Source organism: Schistocerca americana, chromosome 2 (genome assembly GCF_021461395.2).
Source record: "Schistocerca americana isolate TAMUIC-IGC-003095 chromosome 2, iqSchAmer2.1, whole genome shotgun sequence".
Lineage (NCBI taxonomy): Eukaryota > Metazoa > Arthropoda > Insecta > Orthoptera > Acrididae > Schistocerca > Schistocerca americana.
In genome coordinates, this window is record NC_060120.1 from 289,060,284 (window position 1) to 289,088,018 (window position 27,735).

The following is a 27,735-nucleotide window of genomic DNA, read 5'->3' on the forward strand; positions in this document are numbered from 1 at the left end:
CGATTAGCTATTCTTGAAATCGTTGAGCCTTTCATATATTAGCTGGTTGTCTCCCATGTGCAGTTAGTCATACATACATACATGTCTTTTGCGTGACCAGTCGGGCTTCCATATGTGAGACTTAGAAAGTTTATAACAAGACCAAAGACATTGTTCAGTATGTTAAAACAGATGATTTAATTGTGATGGGGGCTGGAATTTGTAGCAGGAAAAGGAAGAGGAAGAAGAATAGTGAAACATGGACTGGAGGAAAGGAATTAAAGGAGAAGCTGTCTGCTGGAATTTGCACAAAACATAATCTGATCATTGCTAACACTTGAATTACAAATAATAAAAGGTTTTACACGTAGGACATACCTGAAGACAGGGTAATGTTTCAAACTGATTATATAACACAAAATTATAGATTTAGAAATTTGGGTTTACAATACAAAAGACTTCCACGACCAGATGTAGTCACTGACCACAATTTATTAGTTATTGAATGCTGACAAACAGAAGAAATTGGAAAAAATAGGATATGTGAAAACAACAAGAGGTGGTTGAGAATTTCAAAGGGAGCACTAGGCACTGATTATCTGAAATATGAAAACGGAATACAGTAGAAGATGAATGGATTGCTTTGAGAGAGGAAATAATCAAAGCAGCAGATGATGAAACAGGCAATAAGATAAGGCCCAATAGAAGTCCTAGGGGAAAGATAGATGCCATCTATAGGTAAATTAAAGAGACCTTTAGGAGAAAAGAGAAGCAGCTGTATGACTATAATATCAGATGGTAAGCCAATACTAAAGATGTCAGTGCTGAAAGGTAGAATGAATATGTAAGACAGAAATGATATGTAATCAGTTTGAAATATTCTAGTGTCTTCAGATCTCTTCTATGTGTACAACCTGATGCTTAAATCCTTTATTAGCAATGAAACAATGTTACAGAAAAAGAGGAGGAAGCAGATGAAGGTGAGATGAGAGACATGCTACTGTGAGAAGAATTTGGTAAAACACTGAAAGACCTAATTTCAAACAAAATACCTGAAGTAGACACTGTTCCCTCAGAATAGATGAAAACCTTGGGAGAGCCAGGCATGACAAAATTTCAGCTGGCATGCAATATGTGAGAGAGGTGAAATACCCTCAGACTTCAAGGACAACGTAATAATTCCAGTTTCAATGAATCTGTGATGACACGTGTGAATATTAGAGAACTGTCAGTTTGGTAAGTCAAGGTTGCAAATTAATAAACTATGTTATCTACAGAAGAAATGAATGACTAACAGAAGCTGACAAAAGGGGAGATCCATTTGAGTTCTGTAGAAATTTAGGAAGATGAAGCAATACTGAACCTGCAACTTATACCATAGATCGAATAAGAGCAAACATACATTTATAGTGATTACATATTTAGAGATGCGCTTTGACAACTGAAATCATGATGTTCCTAGGAATAAAATACACGGAGTAAAAATATATCTACAAATTGTACATTTACAAGACTGCAAGTATAAAACTCAAATGACACAAAATGAAGGCAGTAATTGAGGAGGACAGAGTTGTAGCCTATATCCCATCAATCAATAAAGAAATCTGAAGAGAAATTTGCAAGAAGCAATAAAAGTTCAGAGAGAAAAACACGAACTTAAAGATGCCGACACTTCAATATGCAGAGCACAGTTTTCTACTGTAGATAAATGTATACATTAATATAATAGAGGGAAACATTCCACGTGGGAAAAATTTATCAAAAAACAAAGATGATGTGACTTGCCAAACAAAAGCGCTGGCAGGTCCAAAGACACACAAACAAACACAAACATACACACAAAATTCAAGCTTTCGCAACAAACTGTTGCCTCATCAGGAAAGAGGAATGTCTGCTTGTGTGTGTGTGTGTGTCACTCCTTACCCTCTCCCTTAAAACCCACATCCTTTCGCCTTTCCCTCTCCTTCCCTCTTTTCTGATGAGGCAACAGTTTGTTGCGAAAGCTTGAATTTTGTGTGTATGTTTCTACATCTACATTTATACTCCGCAAGCCACCCAACGGTGTGTGACGGAGGGCACTTTACGTGCCACTGTCATTACCTCCCTTTCCTGTTCCAGTCGCGTATGGTTCGCGGGAAGAACGACTGTCTGAAAGCCTCCGTGCGCGCTCTAATCTCTCTAATTTTACATTCGTGATCTCCTCGGGAGGTATAAGTAGGGGGAAGCAATATATTCGATACCTCATCCAGAAACGCACCCTCTCGAAACCTGGTGAGCAAGCTACACCGCGATGCAGAGCGCCTCTCTTGCAGAGTCTGCCACTTGAGTTTATTAAACATCTCCGTAACGCTATCACGGTTACCAAATAACCCTGTGACAAAACGCGCCGCTCTTCTTTGGATCTTCTCTATCTCCTCCGTCAAACCGATCTGGTACGGATCCCACACTGATGAGCAATACTCAAGTATAGGTCGAACGAGTGTTTTGTGAGCCACCTCCTTTGTTGATGGACTACATTTTCTAAGCACTCTCCCAATGAATCTCAACCTGGTACCCGCCTTACCAACAATTAATTTTATATGATCATTCCACTTCAAATCGTTCCGCACGCATACTCCCAGATATTTTACAGAAGTAACTGCTACCAGTGTTTGTTCCGCTATCATATAATCATACAATAAAGGATCCTTCTTTCTATGTATTCGCAATACATTAAATTTGTCTATGTTAAGGGTCAGTTGCCACTCCCTGCACCAAGTGCCTATCCGCTGCAGATCTTCCTGCATTTCGCTACAATTTTCTAATGCTGCAACTTCTCTGTATACTACAGCATCATCCGCGAAAAGCCGCATGGAACTTACGACACTATCAACTAGGTCATTTATATATATTGTGAAAAGCAATGGTCCCATAACACTCCCCTGTGGCACGCCAGAGGTTACTTTAACGTCTGTAGACGTCTCTCCATAGATAACAACATGCTGTGTTCTGTTTGCTAAAAACTCTTCAATCCAGCCACACAGCTGGTCTGATATTCCGTAGGCTCTTACTTTGTTTATCAGGCGACAGTGCGGAACTGTATCGAACGCCTTCCGGAAGTCAAGAAAAATAGCATCTACCTGGGAGCCTGTATCTAATATTTTCTGGGTCTCATGAACAAATAAAGCGTGTCTCTTTCGACCTGCCAGCGCTTTCGTTTGGTAAGTCACATCATCTTTGTTTTTTGATAAATATATACATTTCTATTCATGGAGGTGATATATTTTATTTTGTACAGAACCACAGAATCATACGAGAATTTCTTAGAAGGCTGAAACTAGTTGCGAACAAACAAAATTCATACACCAAAAGTGGAAAATAAAAACTCTGAGGAGTGATGATGAGACTGTAATTCTCACAGAGATGAGAAAGATCTTGGAATTTCACCTGAAGAGAATAGATAGAGTTTTGAAAAAGAGGTAAAAGACATCAAATGCATACTGTCAATTTCAAGAAAAAAAGGGAAGTATGTTAACATTAAACAACTCATGTTCAGAAAAAACCGATCACCTTGAACAACTACAGACAGGATGTTCATACTCACAGGACATGTACATTAACAAGTCCCACAGAAATGATTAGCATTTGAACCACGTTGGCCAGCGAATTCAGGGTCAACATTGATATCGCAGTGCACCACCACCTACCGGTAAAATGTGCCTGTGGCTCTTGTCGCTATAAGCTATGCCCCACAGACGTATGAGCGAACTGTACCATCAAATCAGTCAGTTTGAAAGAGAGCACATTGTCGGCATGAGAGGATGTGATGCATCCATCCGGGAAATTGCTGCTCATGTGGGATGAAGTGTTTTAGGAATGCAACAGGTGTGTGCAGAATGGTTAATGGAAGGCTAGAGAACACGATGAGATGGGTAGGAATTATCAGTAATCACCTCAAGGGACCGGTCACCATTCCACAACACCTAACAGATGAGGCATGTCTGCACTTCCTGCAGGTGGCCCTGCCTCCCTGCTGGAAGACGTGCCTTTGATGGTATAAAGTGTTGTTACTACATTGAAAAATCCAGGATGGAATAATAATAATACGAAAATGACGAGACACAGACAAGGTGCTGTGTGCCAGATTGGCACAATGCAAAAGAACTGCTAAATATTATTCAGCTACTGCACTAAGTCCTTTATCACACACACAGAAGTCAAAATTCTCACACAAGCAAAACCCATTCACACATGGCCACTGTTGTTTCCGGACACTGAGGCCTGGAGACAACAGTGGTCATAGCTGAAAGATGTCTGGCAGTCTTTTTCACTGGCTTGTCTGCCACTCAAACCCTCCTCTAAGACGTCTGTTCTGTTAGGCATTGTGGAGGGGTAACCAGTCCCATGAGGTGATTGCGAATAATTCCCACCCATCTCATCATTATTTAAGGTGAAGTCACATACTACATTTCTACAGGACATATTACACCAACATGAAAATTAATGTTAACCTCTCCTAATAACATATCTCCTTATGCTGCAGATATGACAAATTACTGTTACTTGGAAATAACCTACATTTTAATACAGAGGAGGATACGATTAAGTAATTCTCAAAGTCAACCCACAACAATTTATGTATTTACACATGTTTGTGAGCCCACAAAACATGAAACCTCTGTTTAATTATTTTCAAGCTATATGTTTATAGGATATTATTTGCATTTACAGAACTGCAAAATGTTTTTCCAGCATTTCTGCACTTAATGTGGGACACCATGCATAAAGCTGCATCCATTCTCAAATGTCAAAGTTCTGGGTTCCTACATTTGTGAAGATTATACTTCAAAAAGGAGAGCAATATAAACCAACAAATTTAAAACAAAAGTTTAATTGAGATGTCTATTTTACATGCTCTGTATCACATAATTAGCACAAGTGTTTATATACATGCTGTTTCATTCAAAGTTCAGTAATTTTTTAAATCCTTACGAAGGATAAACATATACGATCAATATTTCCCTTTTACATATTCTCTCTCTGTTTTAGGAAACATCGTAAATACATGTAGCCACGTTTCTGCAGGTATAATAAAAAGTAGAAACATCTGAAGAAAACCAATATCAACAAATTCTTCACAAAATCTTGTAGTTTTGAAAATATGGCTCAAGGTGATCACGAAAGAGATTGTCTATATACAGCAAGATTTTCATTACAAACACTATACAATACGATCATATACCAAAGCTCTCTATAAGCACGAGGAAAAAAAAATGGAACTTCTCATATTTGCCAATATGACAATGAGAACTATTTTCTGCTCCTCACAGGTGATAATCATTGATTATTTAATATAAATACATTATTCAGAAATCACTTAGTAATTTCTCACTGTTAAAAACTTTTAAAAATTCTATAAAATACAATAAACTTACTGCATTTAGTAAAGCTACTGTGTTTCATAGCAATGGTAAAATTGATCAGCATCAATGTATCCATTTGATAAACACTTTTTTTTAATTCCAGCAGTAAAATATTCTTGCAAAAGAATGACTGCAACTAAAACGTTTTAAACTTTACTGCACTTTGCAACTTTGTCTTATGCACAGAAATAAATATGCAGGACAAGACAAAGCTGAATCACATAAAATTTAAGTAGAAAAATAATGAGGCATGCAAAATTGAAACACAGAAGTTGTTTCAGGTTCAGCAAGATCATTTGTCAAAAATCAAGGTTCTATAGCAAATTTCCATACATTCATGTTTTCAATCAACATAAAATTACCATACTCAAGAAATGGGTGCACTACATTTGCTGCTAGAAACTATTATTTTCTTAAACAAAAGGAATAAATTTGTGAGTTGATGAGACCCATGATGATGTGTAAATATTAATTAATTGATTACCATTAATTTGCCAAATACAGTAGCTATTTCTCTCGTCAAAAATCTGTAATGAAGACACAATTAGTAGGATTGTTATTTTTCTGCAAGAAGATTTAGTATCTACGTAAGGGACAAGTCAAAAAAGGAACTAATCAACACATACAGAGTGTGGATGGGACAACATGAAATGAATCTATTGTCAAGGAACCTCTACCAACATTACCAAGGAACCTCTACCAGCAATGCTGAGGACTCAGATAAAGGACTCAGCATTCTCATTCCTTTTTTTGGTATTATTCTCATTAGTATATAGCCTCCACCATAAGACCACAACTTCTTGTGACTGTAAAGGGAAGAATATGTTTGTGGGCTTTTAGAGGAACGTAAGTTATGAAAGAAAATTCAATTCTTGATAGAATATAAAACATGTCTTTCTCTTTCAGAAAGGCATTCCAATTCAGAAGATTCATCACATTGCAAAATAGTGCACTGTTTGTACATATTGTCAAACAGATGCTGCCAAAAAATGAGAGGAGCTGTACACACAGTAAACTAAAAAATAAACATATTTAAATAAGTGGAATTTACATTGAATTTGTTACAGATATTTGAAACACACATTGTTTTAGAAGTTCAGATGTCAGTAATATCACTTCGTAAAAGTATTACATTACAACTGAATCTTCATGTAGGGCTACGCTGGACATAAATTACATTTATTCTGGCATCATTTTCACCCAAATAACTTAAATTTTGTTCCAGTAATGGAAAATAGGCTGCCTTCATGTTCACAAACGACACTACAGGTCTCTGTCTAGTCACTGGTAAACTAAGCAGACAAAAAAGAGCATTTGTGTAGATGTAGTTTTGTAACATAATATTTACTATTCTTGATAGCCAATAAAGATAAAGAAACACACTTTTCACAGCTACCGGAGCTAGAATTTGAACCAAAAGGTGCAAAATTTTTGTGCAGGAAACAACTGATGCCCAAATGAAAATGTCAACAAAATTGATCATACAGCAAGAAGAAATAGAAAATAAATGAAATAATGCATCAATTTATGAGCAGGAATAATATTCACTTATTTATTTCAGTTGATCCAAACACCCAACTGAACAAGGTAAGGAGAGGCTTACTAAGATCTTGGATCTCAATTTTGTCTTACAAGGTTGCAAAATATATGCCATACATAATTAAGGAAAACAAACTGAAGAAAGATATATAGGTTGAAGACCAAGCAGGATTGTGGTCATTTCAGACAAAACTAGCTTCATTTGCAATTAGAGAGAGGGAGGGAAGGAGGGGGGTGCAAGGGGTGAGGTGGAGAGGGGTGGGGTTGGGGGAGGGGGGGGGGGAGAGGGGGAGAGAGAGAGAGAGAGAGAGAGAGAGAGAGAGAGAGAGAGAGAAGGGGTGTCCGGATATCTTTCACTGGCAACCACACCCAACATGCAGAAGACGGAAATTTGGTACATAAATGCAGCTAACTGTTTGGAAAAATCTTAGGCCTGTTCTCAATGAAATAGGAAACTTGGAAATTCAAATAAATAGCACATTTTTGGCTGTGTTACACAAAGTTTTACCAACTGTGGGACTCACAAAGCTGAACCAACAAGAGCTGGAGATAACCTGATGATACTTTATGCTAGCACCTCATTTTTCATTTTCATTACAACATTAAGCCAGTCTCATCACCTTCTTCCTCAGCAGTTTCACATCTTTGCAATGCAGCCTTTCCTCAAGTTATGCCTTGCTTCTTTATACCTAATCTATCCCTCTTATTTTTCACAAACAATTGTTTGTTATGGTGTTATGGCTGCAGACAACTACTTCTCTTGCTCATCTGTACATAGATGTTAAATGAACTGCTATTTCCAGAACATTTCTCGTACTTTTGGTTACCATTTTACAAGCTGCACATATTGGCTGGTTGCCAGCAGAGTATTCCAATTTTTAAGCCCTTTAGTTTATATAGCTAAATTGTGCCTCACACAACTTGCTTCCTGTCTATTCTAATACATGGCAAATGAATGAGGAGTTTATTGAGAATCCAAAATTACTCCAGGGCATTAAGAGTGCAATTTACTTTTCAAAACTTAATTTTTCTTTTTTGGTCTGGCATATGTCTGTGCTACTCTGCCTCACTTGGTCAGTCATCTAGTTTACAATATGATATTAATGAACTATTTGCGAATGCATTTTTGGGGAGAGGGGAGGGTGGGGTGTCAAGTGAAATACTTTTTTTTTTTTTTGAACTCAAACCATAACCAGCAGTAAGTCCAAGGCCGTAACACAGTCTCTTTACGACTGAAGTGGCATTGCAGCACAATTGCTTCTGAGAATAACAGATGATTATAGCTTTAATATTTTCATCCCTTATCACTGACAAAAATTTTTCGTTACTCTATTCTACTTGGTAAAGTTTCTTGAGTAATAGATTACAGCTTAAAAGCTTTATACTCTCTCAGAACTTAGGGTTACATTACCATGGATGCTACAATCAAACAAAATATTTGGAATTAATATACAAGAGCTGAGGAAGGCTTACACTATGTTTAAAGTATCAGAAACTGACCAATGAGGCAAAAATGAAAATAAATAAATAAATAAATATTAAATAAATATATAACAGAGTAAATAATCTTCATACTCTAGCATAGAAATATCATTCATACATCTGGTTCACATCACAGAATAAATTCTTTGTGGCTAAAGTTATGTGGAAAACATAATCATCATTCATCACTAGGAGCACAATAATTTAATGTGGAATTACTTTCAATAAACAAGTGCAATGCTCCCATTTCATTTTTGCCATTTTTATGACTACTTTTCATGCCTGTTACACTTATCTATACAAGGTACCTTATTACTTCTGAGTGTGTAACATCATGATACAGGTTTTCTGAATATCATTTTAGGGTACACAAACACATTGTTAAACCCCTACTATTTGGTACAGCTGTAGATAAACAATGAAGTAACAGTTTTAGTTTGACAGATCTTTTCCGATAAAAAGGTGCATCCATAACAACTGGCAGAAACAATGCTCCCAACTAAACAGATTACTACCTCCCTCCCAACCCAAAAAAATACGAAAAGCACAGTGGCATAAGGTGCAGGGTGGAGGATTGACAGGGGAAAGCCACATTTATCCATCCTACTGGTTGTTTCTTATAGCTGCTGAGGCTGGAGCAATGCCTCGGAATGTTCAGTATTTTCAGCTTGTTAACTAAATCGTAGTTTCAATTATTCAGTAAAAGATTACTTCCACAAGTTGTTGATGTTTTAGATGAAGAACTGAGAAAGATATACCCTCAGGCCAAAGGGTAACATTTACTGCTTTCCCTTCTTATATACTTTTGAGATCTATCATTATGGCAGGAAATCACAGAGTACACTACGTCAATGACTGTGGTGCTCACGCACATTATCTTTCAATGTCACAGCCTAACTGGGTTAGGTAAAACACTGCACAAGTTTACATAAAATCTTATTTGAGGAGGATTATTCAAAGGCTTTATCACCCAGTGATCAAAAATTTTCCAATTAATAAGGCCATTCTGTTTTAAATGTGAAACTGGTGTATATATATATATGTATATAAAAAGTACATGAACATATTAAGAAAAAACTTTGTACACAACCAATATACACATATACACAATTTTCTTTTTACAAACAAACAGTATAGAGGATATGCATATTTACTATCTTTGATGGATAATTGCTCTGCAGCGTGTACAAACATTATACATAATTTACATATGTACATGGAAGGTACAGCATAAATAACAAAGCTTTTATATATTCAAGTGCTTATTGTCACTTGCTTTCTTGACAGATACCCATAGTTGCCGAATTTGACTAAAACATTTACAGAAATAAAATAAATTCCTGCTGGGATTATCTACAGAGGGAAAAAAGTCCAAGATTATATGCAACTACAAAACATGTCACACAAGACAGACTTGTAAAGGTAAAACATTACGAATGATGCTGGCAAACAGTCTCCGTAATGAAGGGGCTTTCAGTGATATATTTGTTTCCACTCAAATGCCAAGTGTCAATAATTCAGCAATTTCCTTTGCATAAGAAATATTAGTTCACTAGTAATGAAACAAACTTTATACGATTATGAACACAAGCATTTTAATTCATAACTCAGTAAACAAACACACAGCGTATGTTTCTAGTAGAACTGCACTATACGACACTGTTCTCACAACAAATACATCACAGTCGACACTGTTATCAGAATTAGTGCTTTGTAAACTGTGGTTTCTGTATCTGCTAGACTTCATTGGAGGGCCAAAACTGAATTAAATTAGAAATCTTATACTGTGTGCAGCAAGATGCAGTGTCATGAGTAAAACTTTTCTTCAAGCAACTGTGATGCAGGAAATGAACCCCGACAGTCTCATTTCATCAGCCTTCAATAAATACAATATCACTAACTGCAGCAAAACACCAAGTTAGATATTAATATTATGTGTATTATCTTTTCATCCAAAGTCATGTATGTAGGCTGCAAAACTATTCTCCAATCACAATAATTTGCTTTCCGAGGTAACCGCAATGGCAGAGGATCAAAAAGTGAACTGAAGATAAACGTAAAAGAAAAATGTGGAAGATGCAAATGAGTGAGCCAGTTTTCCAATGCTGTAGTAATAACACAAATGAACCACTTGAATAACACAAATGGACAAAACTTTCAAATTTTAACAATTGTTGCAAATAATTCCAATATATATCATTAGACTGAGCAAGTACCAAGAATTTTTGTTTTTTGAAATATCACTATCAGATTTTTCTTATAGTTCTCAGGACAATAAAAATTAAAATAAAGCTAGTTTTAGGCAATTTCTATTTAATGTAAACAGAAATTGAGGATCAGTAACATCTCCAAAAAGAATGTTACACAAGCACACTTTCATGTAAAGAATGTTTGATGGGAGGCAAGGAAGGGACAGGGCACCAGAAATAGCCTACACAAGTACCACATGACCTACAATTTGCGTTTTCTTGTTACCAAGATAAAACACTATGCACACTGCAAACAACATATTACTTTCAAACACCCTAACAGTTCTCAAATAGATACAAAAATGTGCTTGTTACATGAACTAATGCGAACATACTTTCATGCGTATGTGATGTTACAGCATCTTTGTTTCAATAAAGCATGATAGCTGTAAGAGCATACCAGAGGAGGAATTAAAACAGGTTAACAGCAAAAAATTACTAAAAGCATAAAATGAAAATTTCTCTCTTAATCACACAAAGGGTTTGATAAAAAATAATTACTAACTTTAACAAAGTCATAACAAAAAATCATCTTTGGTTTCACAAGAATACAAACTACTGTACTTAAAAATGAGGAGGATTCAGGTACTTCTCTAACGTACAATATGGCAGCTAAAAAATGCTGATGCTGGACAGATGGAATCCCACAATACAAGTCATTTTCAATATGAGCAAAACTGAAATGGCTCCTCACACACTAGAGCTCCTTGAGTTAAAGGCACAAAAGTTATTATTTAACGATCACCAAGTGTGGCTATTAACTGTTCAACCCCATACATGCAAACGATTGGGCTACCAACTGAACACCAAGAATTAAATGTTAGTCAGATTCCATGACACATTCAATGTGGGTGTATATTGCATGATTAACAAACAAGTGTCCTTTTCTATCTAACCACTCCATAAAGAGAACTTCTGTTCTAAAAATTTTCTCGAAAAAGAACTCATTAACTGCTCAATGGAAATGATGTACCACTTTCCTAATTTCATCAGAAGGTCACTTTTCAATTATAAAAGTATTGCAACTTTGACAACATGAGACCAGATGTGCACTTCTCAATTGCTTAAGCACCAGTTACAAGTTGTACCATAACTTTTCCACTGTAGAGCAAATGATGGCTTCCACCAGGTAAAAAAAAATATTTTCCAGTCAGTCTACTAATCACACAAATTTGAAATACATTATATTAACATCACAACAGCAAAGCAAAACAAAGAAGGTATGCTGTGTTTAACAATATCGAATGGTTCAAAATAAGCAACACTGTGAGGAAAATTTCAAATAACCTAAAACATATTACAGATACTTATCAGATGTTTTGAACATGATTACTATGGGCTTTACCTGCATTCACATTACTTGAAGCATGAGTTTTTAAATGGCAGTCAAGCAGAGCACACATTCTTACAGTAAAACAGAACAAAAATTTGATCCAAACACATTGACTTCTAATCTGTGTGTACATAACTACAATTCACATTTTAGCCTTAGTCCTGCTCAAAGCTCAACAATTTTGACAGACTTCCAGAGCTAATAAACAAGGTAACAAATTTCCCATGAATCTATTTGCTTCTTTACACTTCTATTACAAATTGTTAATACCTGCAGTTTACTGGTGGAGTTTACAGCACTTTCTAAATCGCACACCATTTCAGAAGAAACCAACTAGCAACTGAAAATGATTCAACTCCCAAATATACACCAGTAAAACAAACAAATAAAAAATGTGCAATGTGTCTTTCATATAACAATCTCTTTACAAAATATGGCTTCTAGATCACATTTAGCTCTTACATCTGTCAACAATACCAGATTAGTCAAATGCAGTCAATAAAAATTAGTATGTAACAAGAAAACTTGTTTCATATATATTTAAACACTAGTCACAGCCTGTTCATAACTGTCCATAAGAACTGTATGAGCAGCTTAATTTCCACTAAAAATGTCTACACATTTCATTTGCCGTCTTCCAGCGACAGAAATGAGGGAGCTAAAAAAATTGTCTATTTAATCCCTCTTCACGATCAGTGCACATGATTAGGATAATTTAATTATCAAAGAATTACCGGTCCGTAATGCAAAACTTAACAAAACTGGTAAAACTTAAAAACTTACTTATATACATTTGCCAGTGATCCAAAATGACATTTAATGGCTAAAGCACAATTAATATTGGGTGCTGCAATTCCACTTGCTCTAACGTTTTTTTCTTTCTTTTTACAGACAGTCTTATATCCTAATATCCGTAGCGGGACTTCATTACGCGTCGGTTAAGGATGATGACTGATTATCTAAAACTGGTGGCTGTGTATATTCATCTGATACAGTAGTTGAATTTTCTGGTCCATCGTCATGTTCTGGCAAGAGGTTTGCGACAGTCTCCTCATTTGTCACTTGTTCCACTGGTGGCTGCATACTGCTGCTGCTAGGGTTTGTTGTTATCATTCTACAAAAGAAGAGAGAGCAAAGGGGTAACATAATGGAATTATTTACATATCATTAAAAATACAGAATTAGTGATATCTTCAGATGAAGTGCAAGGAAACTGAACACCTCGTTACTCCATTTTCATTTGAATATAAGAATTATTTATTTATTTGCTTGCTTGCAGTCCTGGAACACACTGAAATCCTTAGGCAATAAGACAGGCACAATGAAATAACTGTTATACATTAAGCTTTTGGCCAAAGCCTTCATGGGAGAAGGTCTGAGCAGCCAGAGATAGCCGTTGTGTGTGTGAGGTGTGTGCAGTTGTGTGAAAGAGTGAGTGGTATTCTTTTCTGATGAAGGCTTTGGCCAAAAGCTTAACATGTAACAGTCTTTTTGTTGTGCCTGTTTGCAACTCAATGTGTCCTCTTTACGACTTTTTTCGCAATTGTAGCTCAGGAGCTGCAGAATATATTAACAAAAAAAAGTCCGTCATCAGCTGCACATGACAAGCTTTACTTGGTTCACTTTACCGGTTTCAACAGTGTAAACTGTCATCTTCAGAAGTGAAATAGTCTCAAATAACTGTAAGCCAATGTCAAAATAAGAATCAAATGGTAGTGTGCTACAAAGGATTGGCAAAAAATACATAAGTAAAGCAAATCTGTTAGAACAAATGTACAAAGATTGAACAACAGAAGTAAAACAAGTGTTGTAAAGCAGCTGGAATACAGTTACGCTTAACAGTCACAACATACCTTTGCTACAGAGTGACATCTCTGAAAGTATACGATGTGCGCAATGACTGGCAAACAATTAAATATAAAATTTCATGTCATACACAGTATGTGCAAGGAAAGTCAGCCACCAAACTCATGACGTGTAGTGCATTGGACAGTGTACATACAATCTGTAATAAAGTCTAAGACAGTTTAAACGTATGTATGCATTAAACCTTATAAAACAATATAAAACTATTAACAAAAGACAACAAACCTTGCACTAAGTTTTAAGCAAATAGATATTTAAAATAATATCATTACTATGTAAAGCGGTACATGAAGGATGGTAATCTGTTTAAATTTTATCATCATTTTATGGTGGCATCATGGGCCACTGGTACAGCAGTGGTACATTTAATTGTTCAGTATCTTGGAGACAAAGCCGGTTGCTGGACACGCGTTCACAGCAAACACAAGTGAATGAGCTACACCTTGGTACGCATTTAAAAGTCAACAGTTACAGTTACACATCAAAAATAAATAGTAGTTTGTAGTTATATCAAGAAAACATCGTCAGAATGTAAAAAATCCATGCTACATAAACACAATTAGTACATATTGGATAAAAAAGATACAACAAAATTACTTTAAAATCTGTGAGCAAGCCAACTTTGACTGCATAATCAGATACAACCCCCCAGGCCATCTTGACGCAATACAGATATTTTGCATGTAGTTGACAAATGGTGCAAAATAATCTTTTGGAAGAATTTGAAATTTATAAATATTCTCGCCTTAACTCTATGAATATGCTGAATTATCAACTGACATGGAAAAAACGGATTGTTTTCTGAATTTACAGCTTCTTTGTTACATGATTTACAGGACCTACTTCATGCCCAACTCTTGTTGTATCTGATTACATAGTCGAAGCTGGCTTGCTCACAGATTTTAATCTAATTTTATTATATCTTTTGTATCCAATATGTACTAACGGTGTTTATGTAAAAGATTTTTTTTAATGTTCTGATGTCGTTTTCTCGGTATAACCAAGAACTACTACTAATTTTTAATGTGTAACTGTCACATGTCGCTTTTTGAATCCTAACAAGGTTTATTAGTTCTCACACACCAAAATTTACTTAGAATCTAGATATGTTACAGGCACATGTCCACACAGCAAGCCAACTTCTAAACACCCATCGGGGCCTGTCACATGATTCTGACTCTGTGGCGTCTACTTCTTGCTGTCGAAATCGGATTGCAGCTCACTCACTTCTGTTTCCTGCCAACATGCGTCCAGCAGCTGGCCTCATCTCCTGGATACTGAACAGTTTAATGTATCATCACTGTTCCAGTGACCCATGGCACCACTATAAAATGATGATAAACTCTTAACGGTTTACCTTCCTTTGTTAACCCCTTTACATAGTACTGGTGTTATTTTTATATGTCTATTTGTTTAATGCTTGGTACATCGTTTATTGTCTTTAGATAATCATTTTATATTGTTTTATAAGATTTCATGCATGCTTACACTTCACTTCAACTGTCACAGAATGTATTACAGTTAGTATGTATACTAGCACTCCCACTTTGTGTATAGGCATGTCCAATGCTCTACATGTCATAAGTTTGGTGGCCGACTTTCCTCGCACATATTATATATGATGTGAAATTTGGCATTTAATTGTTTGCCACTCATTGCACGTGACATATACTTTAGAGATTTAACACTACTTTATTGACTCCGTAGCAAAGGTATGTTGTGGCTCTTAAGCGTAACTGTTTTCCGTCTGTTTTACAAAACTTGTTTTACTTCTGTGGTTCAATCTTTGTACATTTGTTTTAACAGACTTGCTTTACATATGTACTTTTTGCCAATCCTTTGTAGGACACTACCACCTGATTTTTATTTTGACACTGGCTTACCATGATTTGAGCCTATGTCACTTCTCACGATGACGTTTATAAACTTTTGAAACCGATGAACCTATAGGTTTTCATGTGCAGCTGATGACTGACCTTTTATCTTTGTTGTGTCCTCTTTATGGTGAGTAGCAATCTATCCTTTCCATAGTTGGTGATTACAACCTGGACTTTCTCCCCCCCCCCCTTTCCCCCCCCCCTCAAACAAAAAATTAATTTGTGATCTGAGGCTTTCCAGGCGTATATGCTGTTTGGAGGGTTTCTCAGGTGTCTAGCCAACTATGATGATCAAATTCCCATGATATTTCGGCGAATAACCATTCTGCCATCATCAGGTGGTGCTGATGCAATAGTCTGTTCAAACTCTGCTGCTAATATGTATCCCCCTTGGATCCAGGTGCGATTCCATGCGTCGACGACGTCCGGTGTGTCCAGTGGTGGGGATAGTGGAGGCTGCAGTAGGTGGTGGGAGGGCTGCAGTATCTTTTCAGTGGCCATAGCAGAATGATTTTATGTCTGATTGCACCACAGCTCCTTGATAGAGCTTAGTATTGGTTCCCAGGCCTTTGATGAGGTTGTCTGTTATGCGAATTTCTGTGGCCTCTTTGAAGATGCAGCTCCAGTAGTTATTTGTGGAGACCAGTACTTTTGTGTGGTCTGTTGTCTGTCCAGTATTCATGCAATATTCCGCTAGGCAGATTTGCTTGGTTGGTCTGGGCGGGTGAAGCTTTGGTGAACTTTTCATCAGTCTTCCACCGTATGAATGTTTGGCTGATATAGGATTTGCCACAGCCACGCAGAATTTTGGATACATCCTCTTCCTCGAGTCCAACATCGCTTTTCACTGTTCCTATTAAGGTGGGAATCGTAAATGGTGGTCAGAAGGCCGTGTCAAGCTCATGTTGCCTCACTAGTCTCCACGTTTTGGACAACATGTTGCCTGAAAAAGGTAGAAACACCAGCCTTTTTTCTTTTTTTCTGTTTGTTCTTCATCTTGGTCCCTAATGTGCTTCTGTTGTTGGAAGGTCCTTTGGATTTGGCAACTGCCGTATCCATTCTTGCAGAACACAGCCTCCTCAGCTAAATGGCATGCTTACGACCTTGGTACACAGAGCAGTTATGATCTCTGACTAACAGAACCTATCAACGGAGTTCAAATGCCTGGAGACTGTGTTCCGTAAGAAAGAATACAGCAACCACCAAATCCAAAGGGCCTTCCAACAACAGAAGCGCAGTAGGAACCAAGATGGAGAACAGCTGGAATAAGACAAAAAAATTGAGGCAACACAAGAATGACAGTGTCTTCTGACCACCGGACTACACCTCCAAAGCAGCCATAGACATTCGCATAACAAACAATCTTGTTAACAGGAACACTGGTTACCAACTCAGTAAGGCCTGGGAACCAATACTAAGTTCTACCAAGGAGCAACGGTGCAAGCGGACACGAGATCATTCTGCCACGTCTACCAAAGAGATACTGCGGCCTCTCCCACCACCTAACACACCCTCCACATTCCCCACCACCAGACACGCTGTGCGCTGTCGATGCACAGAATTGCACCTGGACCTGAGAGGGATACATACTAGCAGCAGAGAGCAGGCAGATTATTGTATCAGCACCACCTGACGATCATGGAACATTTATCCACTGAAATATCGAGGGTATTTGACGACTGTATCTGGCTGGACACATGGAAACACTTCAAACAACAATAAATTAATTATGCTAATTTATTTTCAGGGGCAATAATTAAAATTTTGTACCATGATGTACCACATCCAGGTTTCCAAGACAGCAGGCAAAATACGGTATTGATAAGCATTTGCAGGACAGGAATGAGTATGTATATGTGTATGTACGTACGTATTTATGTACGTAACACAGCAAATTTATTAAGTAGCAACATCAATGTGATACGTAGAGCTTTGCAAGTCGCAAAATAACAGCAAATAGTACAACCTGTGCTTTCTCGGAGTGGGAGAACAGCATCACCGTTTGCAAGTTTCAGGTCTTGGTTAACGCAAAAATTATTCACAAAAGTGCCGTTTCACCTAATGCAGGCAGTCCGTTAAAAACTATTTGATACAGCAACTGTAAAGAGTTATCTTTAGAGTTAGTGAGCAACATGATCTGTGTAATGTTTTGACTCTAATGCATCATCCCATAGTTGTACCTCCAGTTTATGATCACTTGTATAACATCTTATAACAGTTTACAGGGAAACAAGGAGAAATTTAAGACAGTTTGTCACCTCTGCCATTAGAATATTTATCAGAAAGGGACCTACTGACAACTTTTGCTTATTGATAAGATTTTGGAGTAGCTGTTCTCTCTCAAACATTTAAAAAGATAGATCAAAAAATAGAAGTTGCCAGGGTCACTTCAAGAGAGACACCATGTGCCACTCTACTCAATATATAGGCATTTAAAGGGGTATTATGAAAGTAACGGTGATGGCTTCATTAAATACAAAAATTTCCTAACAAATAAGCAAGAATATACCTCAGCATGAACATATCAAATTAGGCCAATGTTGGTCAGATAGTGAAAAAGGGACTGGTAGAAGTGTGAGAGTGAATATGCAGATGGAGACATGCAACTTGACACAGACAGAAAGCAATGAAATGTGAGACAGTTACAGATGGTAGGCATATACAGTCACTAAGAATGAAGTGTGTGATGAGCAGTATGAGAGCTTGAAACATAGCATTTTCTTGAATTTTTGCTTGACTGGAGGGACATCAGCATGTACAGAATTAATACAAAACGAAATACAAGACCGCAAAAATAATTGTCGCATAAAACCTTTCTTTAAACCAGCAAAAAAGTGTCTTAGTGATGTGACGTGCCATTGGCAGCACATTCTTTTACAAACAAACATTATTTTATACTGTTAATGTCAGTTTCTGAGCTACTGTTATTTGAATGAAACATGGTACAGTGTTTCTGGAGATTTTTCCGATATCTGATTTATAGGTGCAATAAATTAACATGAAATGATAAGTGATAAGTGGCAAATATGTGAACTTTTCAGTCAACCTCAGGAAGAGGTTACAAATGGTACTTCCAATACAAAAGTGATTATTCATCAACTGAAGGTGGCCAGAAAGCTCTCTGACCTCAAGTGATGGTACCCACATTCAGAAAATCATGGATTTGCTGCATGTCTGCTATCATTTAAATGCAGGAAATTTTGAAGAGGCTAGTATCTTCACTGCTTCATATTGTGCACACTTGAAGCTGAAGTATGCCTTGTCTGATGGTAAGGAACATAAGTAGCAATGATTAAACACTTGCAAGCAACTCCTCTAACACACTAAAGCTGATAAAACATTTGCACAACATTTGGACTATACTACATACGTTGAGAGAAGAGCTCTTGACAGCTGGCAATGCAGTTGCCAGTATTCGACACGGACGGGCAGCGAGCCAGCAGCGGTCACGCAGCACTACAGCAACACTGGGGTGTTGCCACGATAATGTAAACAAAAGTTCACGATCCGATCGGCTGTCATAGATACACAAAGCACGTGCGCCAAGGCCGCGTCAACTGTCAGAGCTCTTCTCTTGCCGTACGCACTGTAGTGTTAAATTTATGGCCAGAGACACTAACACAAAATTTCAATCATCACAGCAGTTGGGAAAAAAAGACCTCCAAATGAGAACGTGCAACAGTTTCAGTCAAGTTTCAATGTCAACAGATTTGTACCTTCTTTTTAATTTGGATTTGGCATTGTTAGTGGGAGTGAGTGGCTGATCGCCCTCCTGATACGAAAGTTCACAAGTTGGTTGGTTGGTTGGTTGGTTTTTTGGGGGAAGGAGACCAGACAGTGAGGTCATCGGTCTCATCGGATTAGGGAAGGATGGGGAAGGAAGTCGGCCGTGCCCTTTGAAAGGAACCATCCTGGCATTTGCCTAGAGCGACGGAGGGAAATCACGGAAAACCTAAATCAGGATGGCCGGACGCGAGATTGAACCGTCGTCCTCCCGAATGCGAGTCCAATGTCTAACCACTGCGCCACCTCGCTCGGTAGTTCACAAGTCATTACGAAAACAACACATCTGCATATTCTCCAGCATCTTTCAAAAGATCTGTGCCAAAAAATCAGATGACTGTCCTCCCCCTAGAACCCTCCGCTCATCACACATTACTCCACATGACTTTCCTCATTTACGAATGAAAACTCTTAAGCCGAAAGAAGTTTCGAGACAACCAATGACATTCTTCATAATTCTGCAGAGCACTGAAGGGCACTCTAGAATGAGCTTAAACACTGAAGGGGCAGAGGTGAGGTCAAAGGTGTGTATACTATAAGGGAGGCAAGAAATATACATCTTTGAGTTAATAAAAAATCATTAAAAATTTTAACAACTTTTTTTCAACGGATTTCACAGTCAAGCATCATAGAAAATAAGCATTCTGAGAAATGCCGTTACCTATTACAGTTCAAACACATACCTTGTTCCCAGTGCCCTTCTATTTATGAATCGCTGACTTGTCAAAGGGCTACTTATGGAATATGCAGGTGCAAATGGTGCATTCTGAGGTGGTTGCTGATGCTGTTCTTCAGGCTGAGGGCTATCACCTTCTTCAGACATTTCCTCCATCTCCTGTTCCTGAAACACGGCACCCATTGAAGTCGTAAACTAATTACAAATTACCTTCAAATTATATATAATGCATGCAAACACCATCAACATAAATAATTAATATTCAGTTCTTTAAATTAAGCTTTACACAATCACTTGACAAGAGTAGCAAACTCCGACTACATTTTGGACTGTATGTATTTGGTACTGAACAGCCAATCACCATTGACAAATCACTTGTTATTTTCATTATTGATGGTCACTGAATACAATGTTTTTTTTTTTTTTGGGGGGGGGGGGGGGGGGGTTTAAGGGCGCTCAACTACTGAGGTCATTAGCACCCAGTCACAATTGTTAGAGCACATAGAATCTAGTAAAACTCAAGGGGGGGGGGGGGGGACACCAGAAAGTTCTTACAAAGATGCAGACAAAATAAGTGAAAGAGTTAGATGTCTTTGGATAAGCCAGTCAAAGTAATAAAACGAAGAACACGAGCAGCTGCTCGAGCGTCATCAGCTAAAATATCCTGCAAAGTAGATGGCAGAGACAGGACAACACGAGATTGACTAAAACGGGGACACGACAATAAAACATGGCGCACTGTTAATACATGACCACAAGGGCACTGCGGGGCCGGGTCACCAGAGAGCAGGTAGCGGTGGCTAAACCGGCAATGCCCAATCCGCAACCTGGCCAGAAGGACCTCTTCTCGCCGAGATGGTCGGGAGGAGGTTGTCCAAGCAGTTGGGAACGGTTTTACTTCCCGGAGCTTGTTTCCTTGAAGTGAGGACCAAGCAGCCCACCACAACAACACAAGCCTCTTACAAACAACCCCACTACCATCAGATGACGGGACACAACGGGAGGCGGGCCGAGGCAGGAGGACTGCAGCCTTGGCTGCAGCATCAGCAGCCTCATTCCCAGGCACTCCTACATGACCGAGAACCCACAGAAAGCTGACAGGAGAGCCACCATCAGCAAAAGAATGGAGGGAATGCTGGATCCGTTGTACCAAGGGATGGACCGGATAAGGAGCTCCAAGGCTCTGAAGAGCACTGAGTGAATCAGAGCAGAGTACATACGATGAATGGCGGTGGCGGCGGACATACTGAACGGCCCGATGGAGAGCAAAAAGCTCGGCCATAAAGCTGGAACATTGGTCGAGGAGCCGGTATTTAAAGGTGACGGCCCTGACGACAAAGGCACAGCCGACACCATTGACAGTTTTGGAGCCATCAGTGTAAATAAAGTTGTGACTGGCAAGTCGCGCACGAAGTTCGACAAACCGTGAGCAATACACTGCAGCCGGAGTATCCTCCTTCGGGAGCGAGCTGAGGTCGAGATAAATATGAACCGGAGCCTGGAGCCAAGGTGGAGTCGGGCTCTCACCCTCTCTGAAGGTGGTAGGGAGGGCAAAATCCAATTGTCGAAGCAGGCGACAGAAGCGGACTCCGGGGGGCAGCAGGGCGGACACATACAACCCATACTGACGGTCGAGAGAATCGGCGAAGAAGGACTGATAAGAGGGGTGGTCGGGCATGGACAACAGCCGGCAGGCATACCGACAAAGCAGTACGTCGCACCGGAATGTCAAGGTAATTCGGCAGCTTCAGCATAAAGACTCTCGACGGGACTAGTGTAGAAGGCTCCGGCCGCAAGACGTAACCCCCTATGGTGGATGGAGTTGAGACGGCGTAAGAGGGATGGCTGAGCAGACGAATAGACGAGGCTCCCATAATCCAACTTCGATCGGACTATGGATCGATACAAGTGAAGCAGGACAGTGTGATCCACTCCCCAAGATGAACCACTAAGAACTCTGAGGACATTAAGGGAACGTGTACAACGGGCAGCCAAATAAGAGACGTGCGGAGACCAACAAAGTTTCTTGTCCAGTGTGAGCCCTAGAAACTTAGTTGTTTCCACGAATGGGAGAACAACGGGATCGAGATGTAAGGATGGCGGAAGGAACTCTTTATATAGCCAAAAGTTGATGCAAACCGTCTTCTCTTCAGACAACCGGAAGCCATTTGCCACACTCCATGAGTATAGGCTGTCTAGACAACGCTGAAGGCAGCGCTCCAGGAGGCATGTTCTCTGGGCACTGCAGTAGATCGCGAAGTCATCGACAAAAAGAGAGCCTGAGACATTAGGTGGAATACAATCCATAATAGGATTGATCGCTATGGCAAAAAGGGCTACGCTCAAGACGGAGCCCTGAGGCACTCCGTTCACCTGGAGGAAGACGTCGGACAAGGCGGAACCCACACGTACCCTAAACTTTCGGTCTGTTAAAAAGGAATCAATAAAAAGGGGCAGGTGACCGCGTAGACTCCACCTGTCCATAGTGCGGAGGATACCTCCTCTCCAACAGGAATCATAAGCCTTCTCCAAATCGAAGAACACGGATACTGTTTGGCGCTTTCGCAAAAAGTTGTTCATGATGAATGTCAACAAGGTCACAAGGTGGTCAACAGCGGAGCGGCGGCAATGAAAGCTGCATCGAACATTGGTAAGTAGCTGTCGAGATTGAAGAATCCAAACTAACCGAGCGTTAACCATGCGCTCCATCACCTTACAGACACAGCTTGTAAGAGAAATGGGGCGGTAACTAGAAGGAAGGTGTCTATCCTTCCCGGGTTTGGGTATAGGAACAACGATGGCGTCACGCCAATGCATGGGGACTCGACCTTCGGTCCAGACGCGATTGTAGATACGAAGAAGGAAGCTTTTGCCTGCCGGAGAAAGGTGTGCCAGCATCTGAACGTGAATGGCATCTGGCCCGGGAGCAGAGGACCGGGACAGTGCAAGTGCACGTTCGAGTTCCCGCATAGTAAAGGGGGCATTATAATGTTCCAGATTCAGCGAGTGGAAGGAATGTCGCCGAGCCTCTTCTGCCTCTTTCCTGGGAAGGAAGGCAGGGTGGTAATGGGCGGAGCTTGAAACCTCCGCGAAAAAGCGGCCGAAGGCGTTGGAGACGTCCACAGGATCAACAAGGACCTCATTACCTGAGGTCAGGCCAGGTACCGAGGAGTGGGCCTTAATGCCCGACAGCCGGCGCAGGCCACCCCAGACGACAGAAGAGGGAGTAAAACTGTTAAAGGAGCTGGTGAAAGAGGCCCAACAAGCTTTTTTGCTGTCTTTGATGACTCTACGGCATTGCGCTCGGAGTCGTTTGTATCCAATACAATTCGCCAACGTAGGATGGCGGCGAAAGGTGCGTAAAGCACGTCGTCGAGCACGGATAGTGTCTCTACAAGCCTCATTCCACCAGGGGACGGAAACGCGACGTGAAGAAGAGGTAGTACGAGGAATGGAACGTTCGGCAGCATTGATGATAACAGCCGTGAGGTATTCGACCTGACTGTCACAACTGAGAAAATCGTGATCCGGACAGGTCGCCAGGGAGGAGTAAAGTCCCCAGTCAGCTTTCGGTATGTTCCAGCTCGAAGGACGTGGGGATGGGGTGTGGTGTAGGAGACGAACGACACAGGGGAAGTGGTCACTCGAATAGGTGTCAGAAAGGACATACCACTCGAACCGACGGGCAAGAGTGGTAGAACAGATCGAGAGGTCCAAGTGGGAGTAGGTATGAGTGGAGTCTGAGAGGAAAGTCGGGGCGCCAGTATTGAGGCAGACAAGATTGAGATGGTTGAAGACATCCGCCAAGAGAGAGGCTCTCTGACAGGATGCAGGAGAGCCCCAAAGGGGATGATGGGCATTGAAGTCGCCAAACAATAAAAACGGCGGAGGAAGCTAAACAATCAGGTGCATCATGTCAGCACGACTAACTGCGGATGACGATGGAGTGTAGACGGTACGAACAGAAAAAGTAAAGGCAGAAAGAGTAATACGGACAGCTATTGCTTGGAGTGGGGTGGTCAATGGTATGGGATGGTAATAGACATCGTCCCGAACGAGCAACATGACCCCACCATGAGCCGGAATACAGTCCGCAGGGGTGAGGTCAGACCGCTCCGAGATATAATGGGTAAAAGCAATACAGTCAGTTGGGCGCAACTTGGTTTCCTGGAGACCAAGGACGAGCGGACAGTGCAGGCGGAGGAGTAGTTGTAATTCCTCCCAATTAGATCGAATACCTCTGATGTCCCAATGTAACAAAGCCATCGCTAGTCAGAAAACAGGGGGGAATGAAACGGGTGAAGAGCTGGTCACCTCGACGGCTGGGGAGGGCCAGGTTTCGAGGGAACAACGCTACAACCGGCGGGAGGCGGATCCTGTTCCATCGAGTCGTTGCCAGCTGCGGCCGCTTTCCCGGGTTGCGTAGGAAGGGCAGCATCATTCGCCGACGAGAGGCCAGCTGAGTGCCTGGCAGCAGAGCGTCCCGGCGAAACTGAGGACGGCCGGGAGCAGCAACTCGCGGATGGAGAAGGGGATAAAGATTTCTTCTTGGAGGCCTTCTTGGAAGCCCGATGAGGCACGGGGATGGTAGGCTGGACCCGAAGAAGGTCCTCACGTGCGGGGTCCGTTTTGGAACGCCGGACCTGGGAAGCCGGGCTCCGGAAGCCGGGGTCCGGAACGTTTCCCTGATGTACGCCTGAGAAGAGGATCGCTTCTCAGGCGGCGGAGGGGGAGGAGGAGGAGGAAGGGTGGCCCCTGGGGCAGAGGGGGCAGGGGCCACGAGGGAGGAGGATTTGGAAGGGAGGGATTTGGGAGGCGGAGGCATAGACCCCGGATGGGGTGAGGGTGGAGGGGGACAGGATAGGGGTGAGGATACTGTGGAAGGAGTGGACACGACTGAGGCAAACAAAGTTGTCAACGTCACGGGATGGAGGCGGTCATACTTCTTCCTGGCCTCAGAATAAGAGAGACGATCCAAAGTTTTTAATTCTTGGATCTTCTTCTCCTTCTGATACGCGGAGCAGTCTAAAGATCTAGGCGAGGGGATGCCAGGACAATTGACGCACCGAGGTGGTGGGGTGCAGGCATGTTCCTCACGAAGAGGACGTCCACAACTGCCACAAAGGGGCTCAGCCTCACACTGTGACGACATGTGTCCAAAGCGCAAACACCGAAAGCAGCGCATAGGAGGCGGGACGTAAGGTCGCACGTCGCACCGGTAGCACATCACCTTTACCTTCTCCGGGAGAACGTCCCCCTCGAAGATGAAGATAAAGGCTCCGGTGTCGATGCGACGATCTTTGGGGCCGCGCTGAACTCGCCGGACGAAATGCACGCCTCGGCGCTCCAGGTTGGCCCTGAGCTCCTCATCAGATTGCAGCAGGAGGTCCCGACGAAAAATAACCCCCTGCGTCCTATTCAGTGCCAGATGCAGGACAATGGACACTGGGATGTCCCCTAGTCGGTCGCACGCCTGGAGCGCCGCCGACTATGTGGCGGAGGCGGTCTTTATAAGAACGGACCCCGAACGCATTTTACTGAGAGCCTCAATTTCCCCGAAGATGTCCTCGATGTGCTGGACAAAGAACATGGGCTTGGAGGTGGCGAACGTCGCCCCCATCGGTCCGAGAACAGACTAAATAGCGGGGGAAGTACTTCGCCCCAAGCCGGCGGGCCTGTCCTTCCTCCCAGGGAGTGGCCAAGGGGGAAAGGGCAGGAGAACCAGAACCAGAGACAGTACCTTTCTTTTTAAAAGACTCGGCTGCAGAACGACCTGATACATGTTGACGTTTCATCTGCGAAACGTCCGCCCCGATACCACCCACTCCGACCAGGGGCTCTCCCCACGGGCGCCACCCAGCCTCAGCAAGGGCCACCTGGCAGGATGACCGTTGCCGGGAGTCCTGATGCCCCAAGGAGACGGGCATCTACTCCTTGGCCGACGTGGGGAGGGTGCAGCTCAGGTATCGGCAGTACGATCCCTGTGTTGTCAGGGGGCTACAACCTAGAGGGTACATGACGACCCCACCACAACAGGCTGGCTACCGTGCTGGATTTCGGGTGCCATGGAAAGTCCATCATGATCGCAGGTGCAGATGGGGATGCACTATGGGCGGAACGTGTGCAACCCATCAGGCGTTTAGGCCCAATTGGAGGAATAGTGGGTGCGGTTACAACGCCGTTACAATGCTGAGTGCCAAGGTCTTAGTGCACTGAGGACCAGTGATACACCACGTAAGGCGTCCTTCCCCAAGTGGCTTGTACTTCTGTAGAATTTTGAAAAAATGAGGTCAAACCCCAAGAGGGACCATCACATGGAATGCCGAAACGGTTGAAACTCCTTTTAGTCGCCTCTTACGACAGGCAGGAATACCTCGGGCCTATTCTTACCCCGGACCCGCAGGGGGACTGAATACAATGTGTCTGTTATGTCCTTAGTAAAGAACAGTGACTATGCGAATACTGCAGGGAACACTTTATACCATAAACATTTGTACCAGGACAGCCATCACCATAGAAATCATACTGTTATGTCCATTATAATTATCCGGGCAGTTATGCTGTGGTCGGTTGATGAATTCTGAGGTGATTCCCAACGTTTCATCTCCGACTGCGGGAGACATCTTCAAGGGGGTCCGTAGCTTGATGGAAGGTCCAGTAGCGAGCCAGTGTGTGTGTTGGACCTTCCATCAAGCTACGGACCCCCTTGAAGATGTCTCCCGCAGTCGGAGACGAAACGTTGGGAATCACCTCAGAATTCATCAACCGACCACGGCATAACAGCCCGGATAATTATAATGGACATGATATTTCCGGCCGTGAAAGTTTACATTTTAGAATCATACTGTTGTTAGTCACTGTTACCAAAGTATTATTTACCAATAATCCTTCTAACTGAATGCTACGCAATTCTTCAAATGTGCAGTAAATAGACAACCTGCATTTATTTGCTTCCACTTTTGACAGTCGCAGCTGCTGCCATGAATGAATGTTGGAAGAGGCATCCTAAATCTCTACAGATGTTTACACAGGGTGTTTCACAATTCATGCTACATACTTCTAGAGGTTGCAGAGGGAAACAACAAAAAACGTCTAGTAAACATGGGCTCTAAAATGCATACCTTAACAGCTATGGGCACTTTTTCAATAGAAAAGATGCGTTTCACATTAGAGTAGATTAACAAGTGTTCAAAGCTGTGGAACACGAATAGTGAGAGGCCCTGTGTATGCCAAGTATATTATTTAATACAAACAGTTAAGTTAAAGCCTATGAGTGAATATACAATAACTATGAAGTCAATGAACTTATTAAAGAGAAGGGACTCGGTACTCATTCTCACCGAGTATCTGAAAGTAACAAATATTTTTCACTTGCAGGTGTCCTGTATGTCACTACATTACACTACTTGCATGATACAAAAAATAAATTACCTTCTCAAGTATTTATCAACAATTTCTGGATTCTGTCTTGTGCAAAGGTTACATGAATATTAACAGCATTTGTAGATTTTGAGAAAATTTTTGAAAATGTTGACTACAATATACTCTC

At 41.2% G+C, this 27,735-nt stretch overlaps 1 protein-coding gene across 1 annotated transcript in view; it reads right to left on the reverse strand.

Moving 5' to 3' along the window:
* Window positions 1-8,026: 8,026 nt before the first annotated feature.
* The window catches only part of LOC124594839 (probable ubiquitin carboxyl-terminal hydrolase FAF-X), a 300,957-nt gene continuing 281,248 nt past the window's right edge, over window positions 8,027-27,735 (reverse strand). The window contains exons 44-45 of the mRNA XM_047133291.1: window positions 20,194-20,351; window positions 8,027-13,098 (exon numbers count right to left, since the gene is read on the reverse strand). Coding sequence (XP_046989247.1) covers window positions 12,912-13,098; window positions 20,194-20,351 — 345 coding nt within the window. The 3' untranslated portion in view covers window positions 8,027-12,911. The remainder of the gene's footprint in view (window positions 13,099-20,193; window positions 20,352-27,735) is intronic.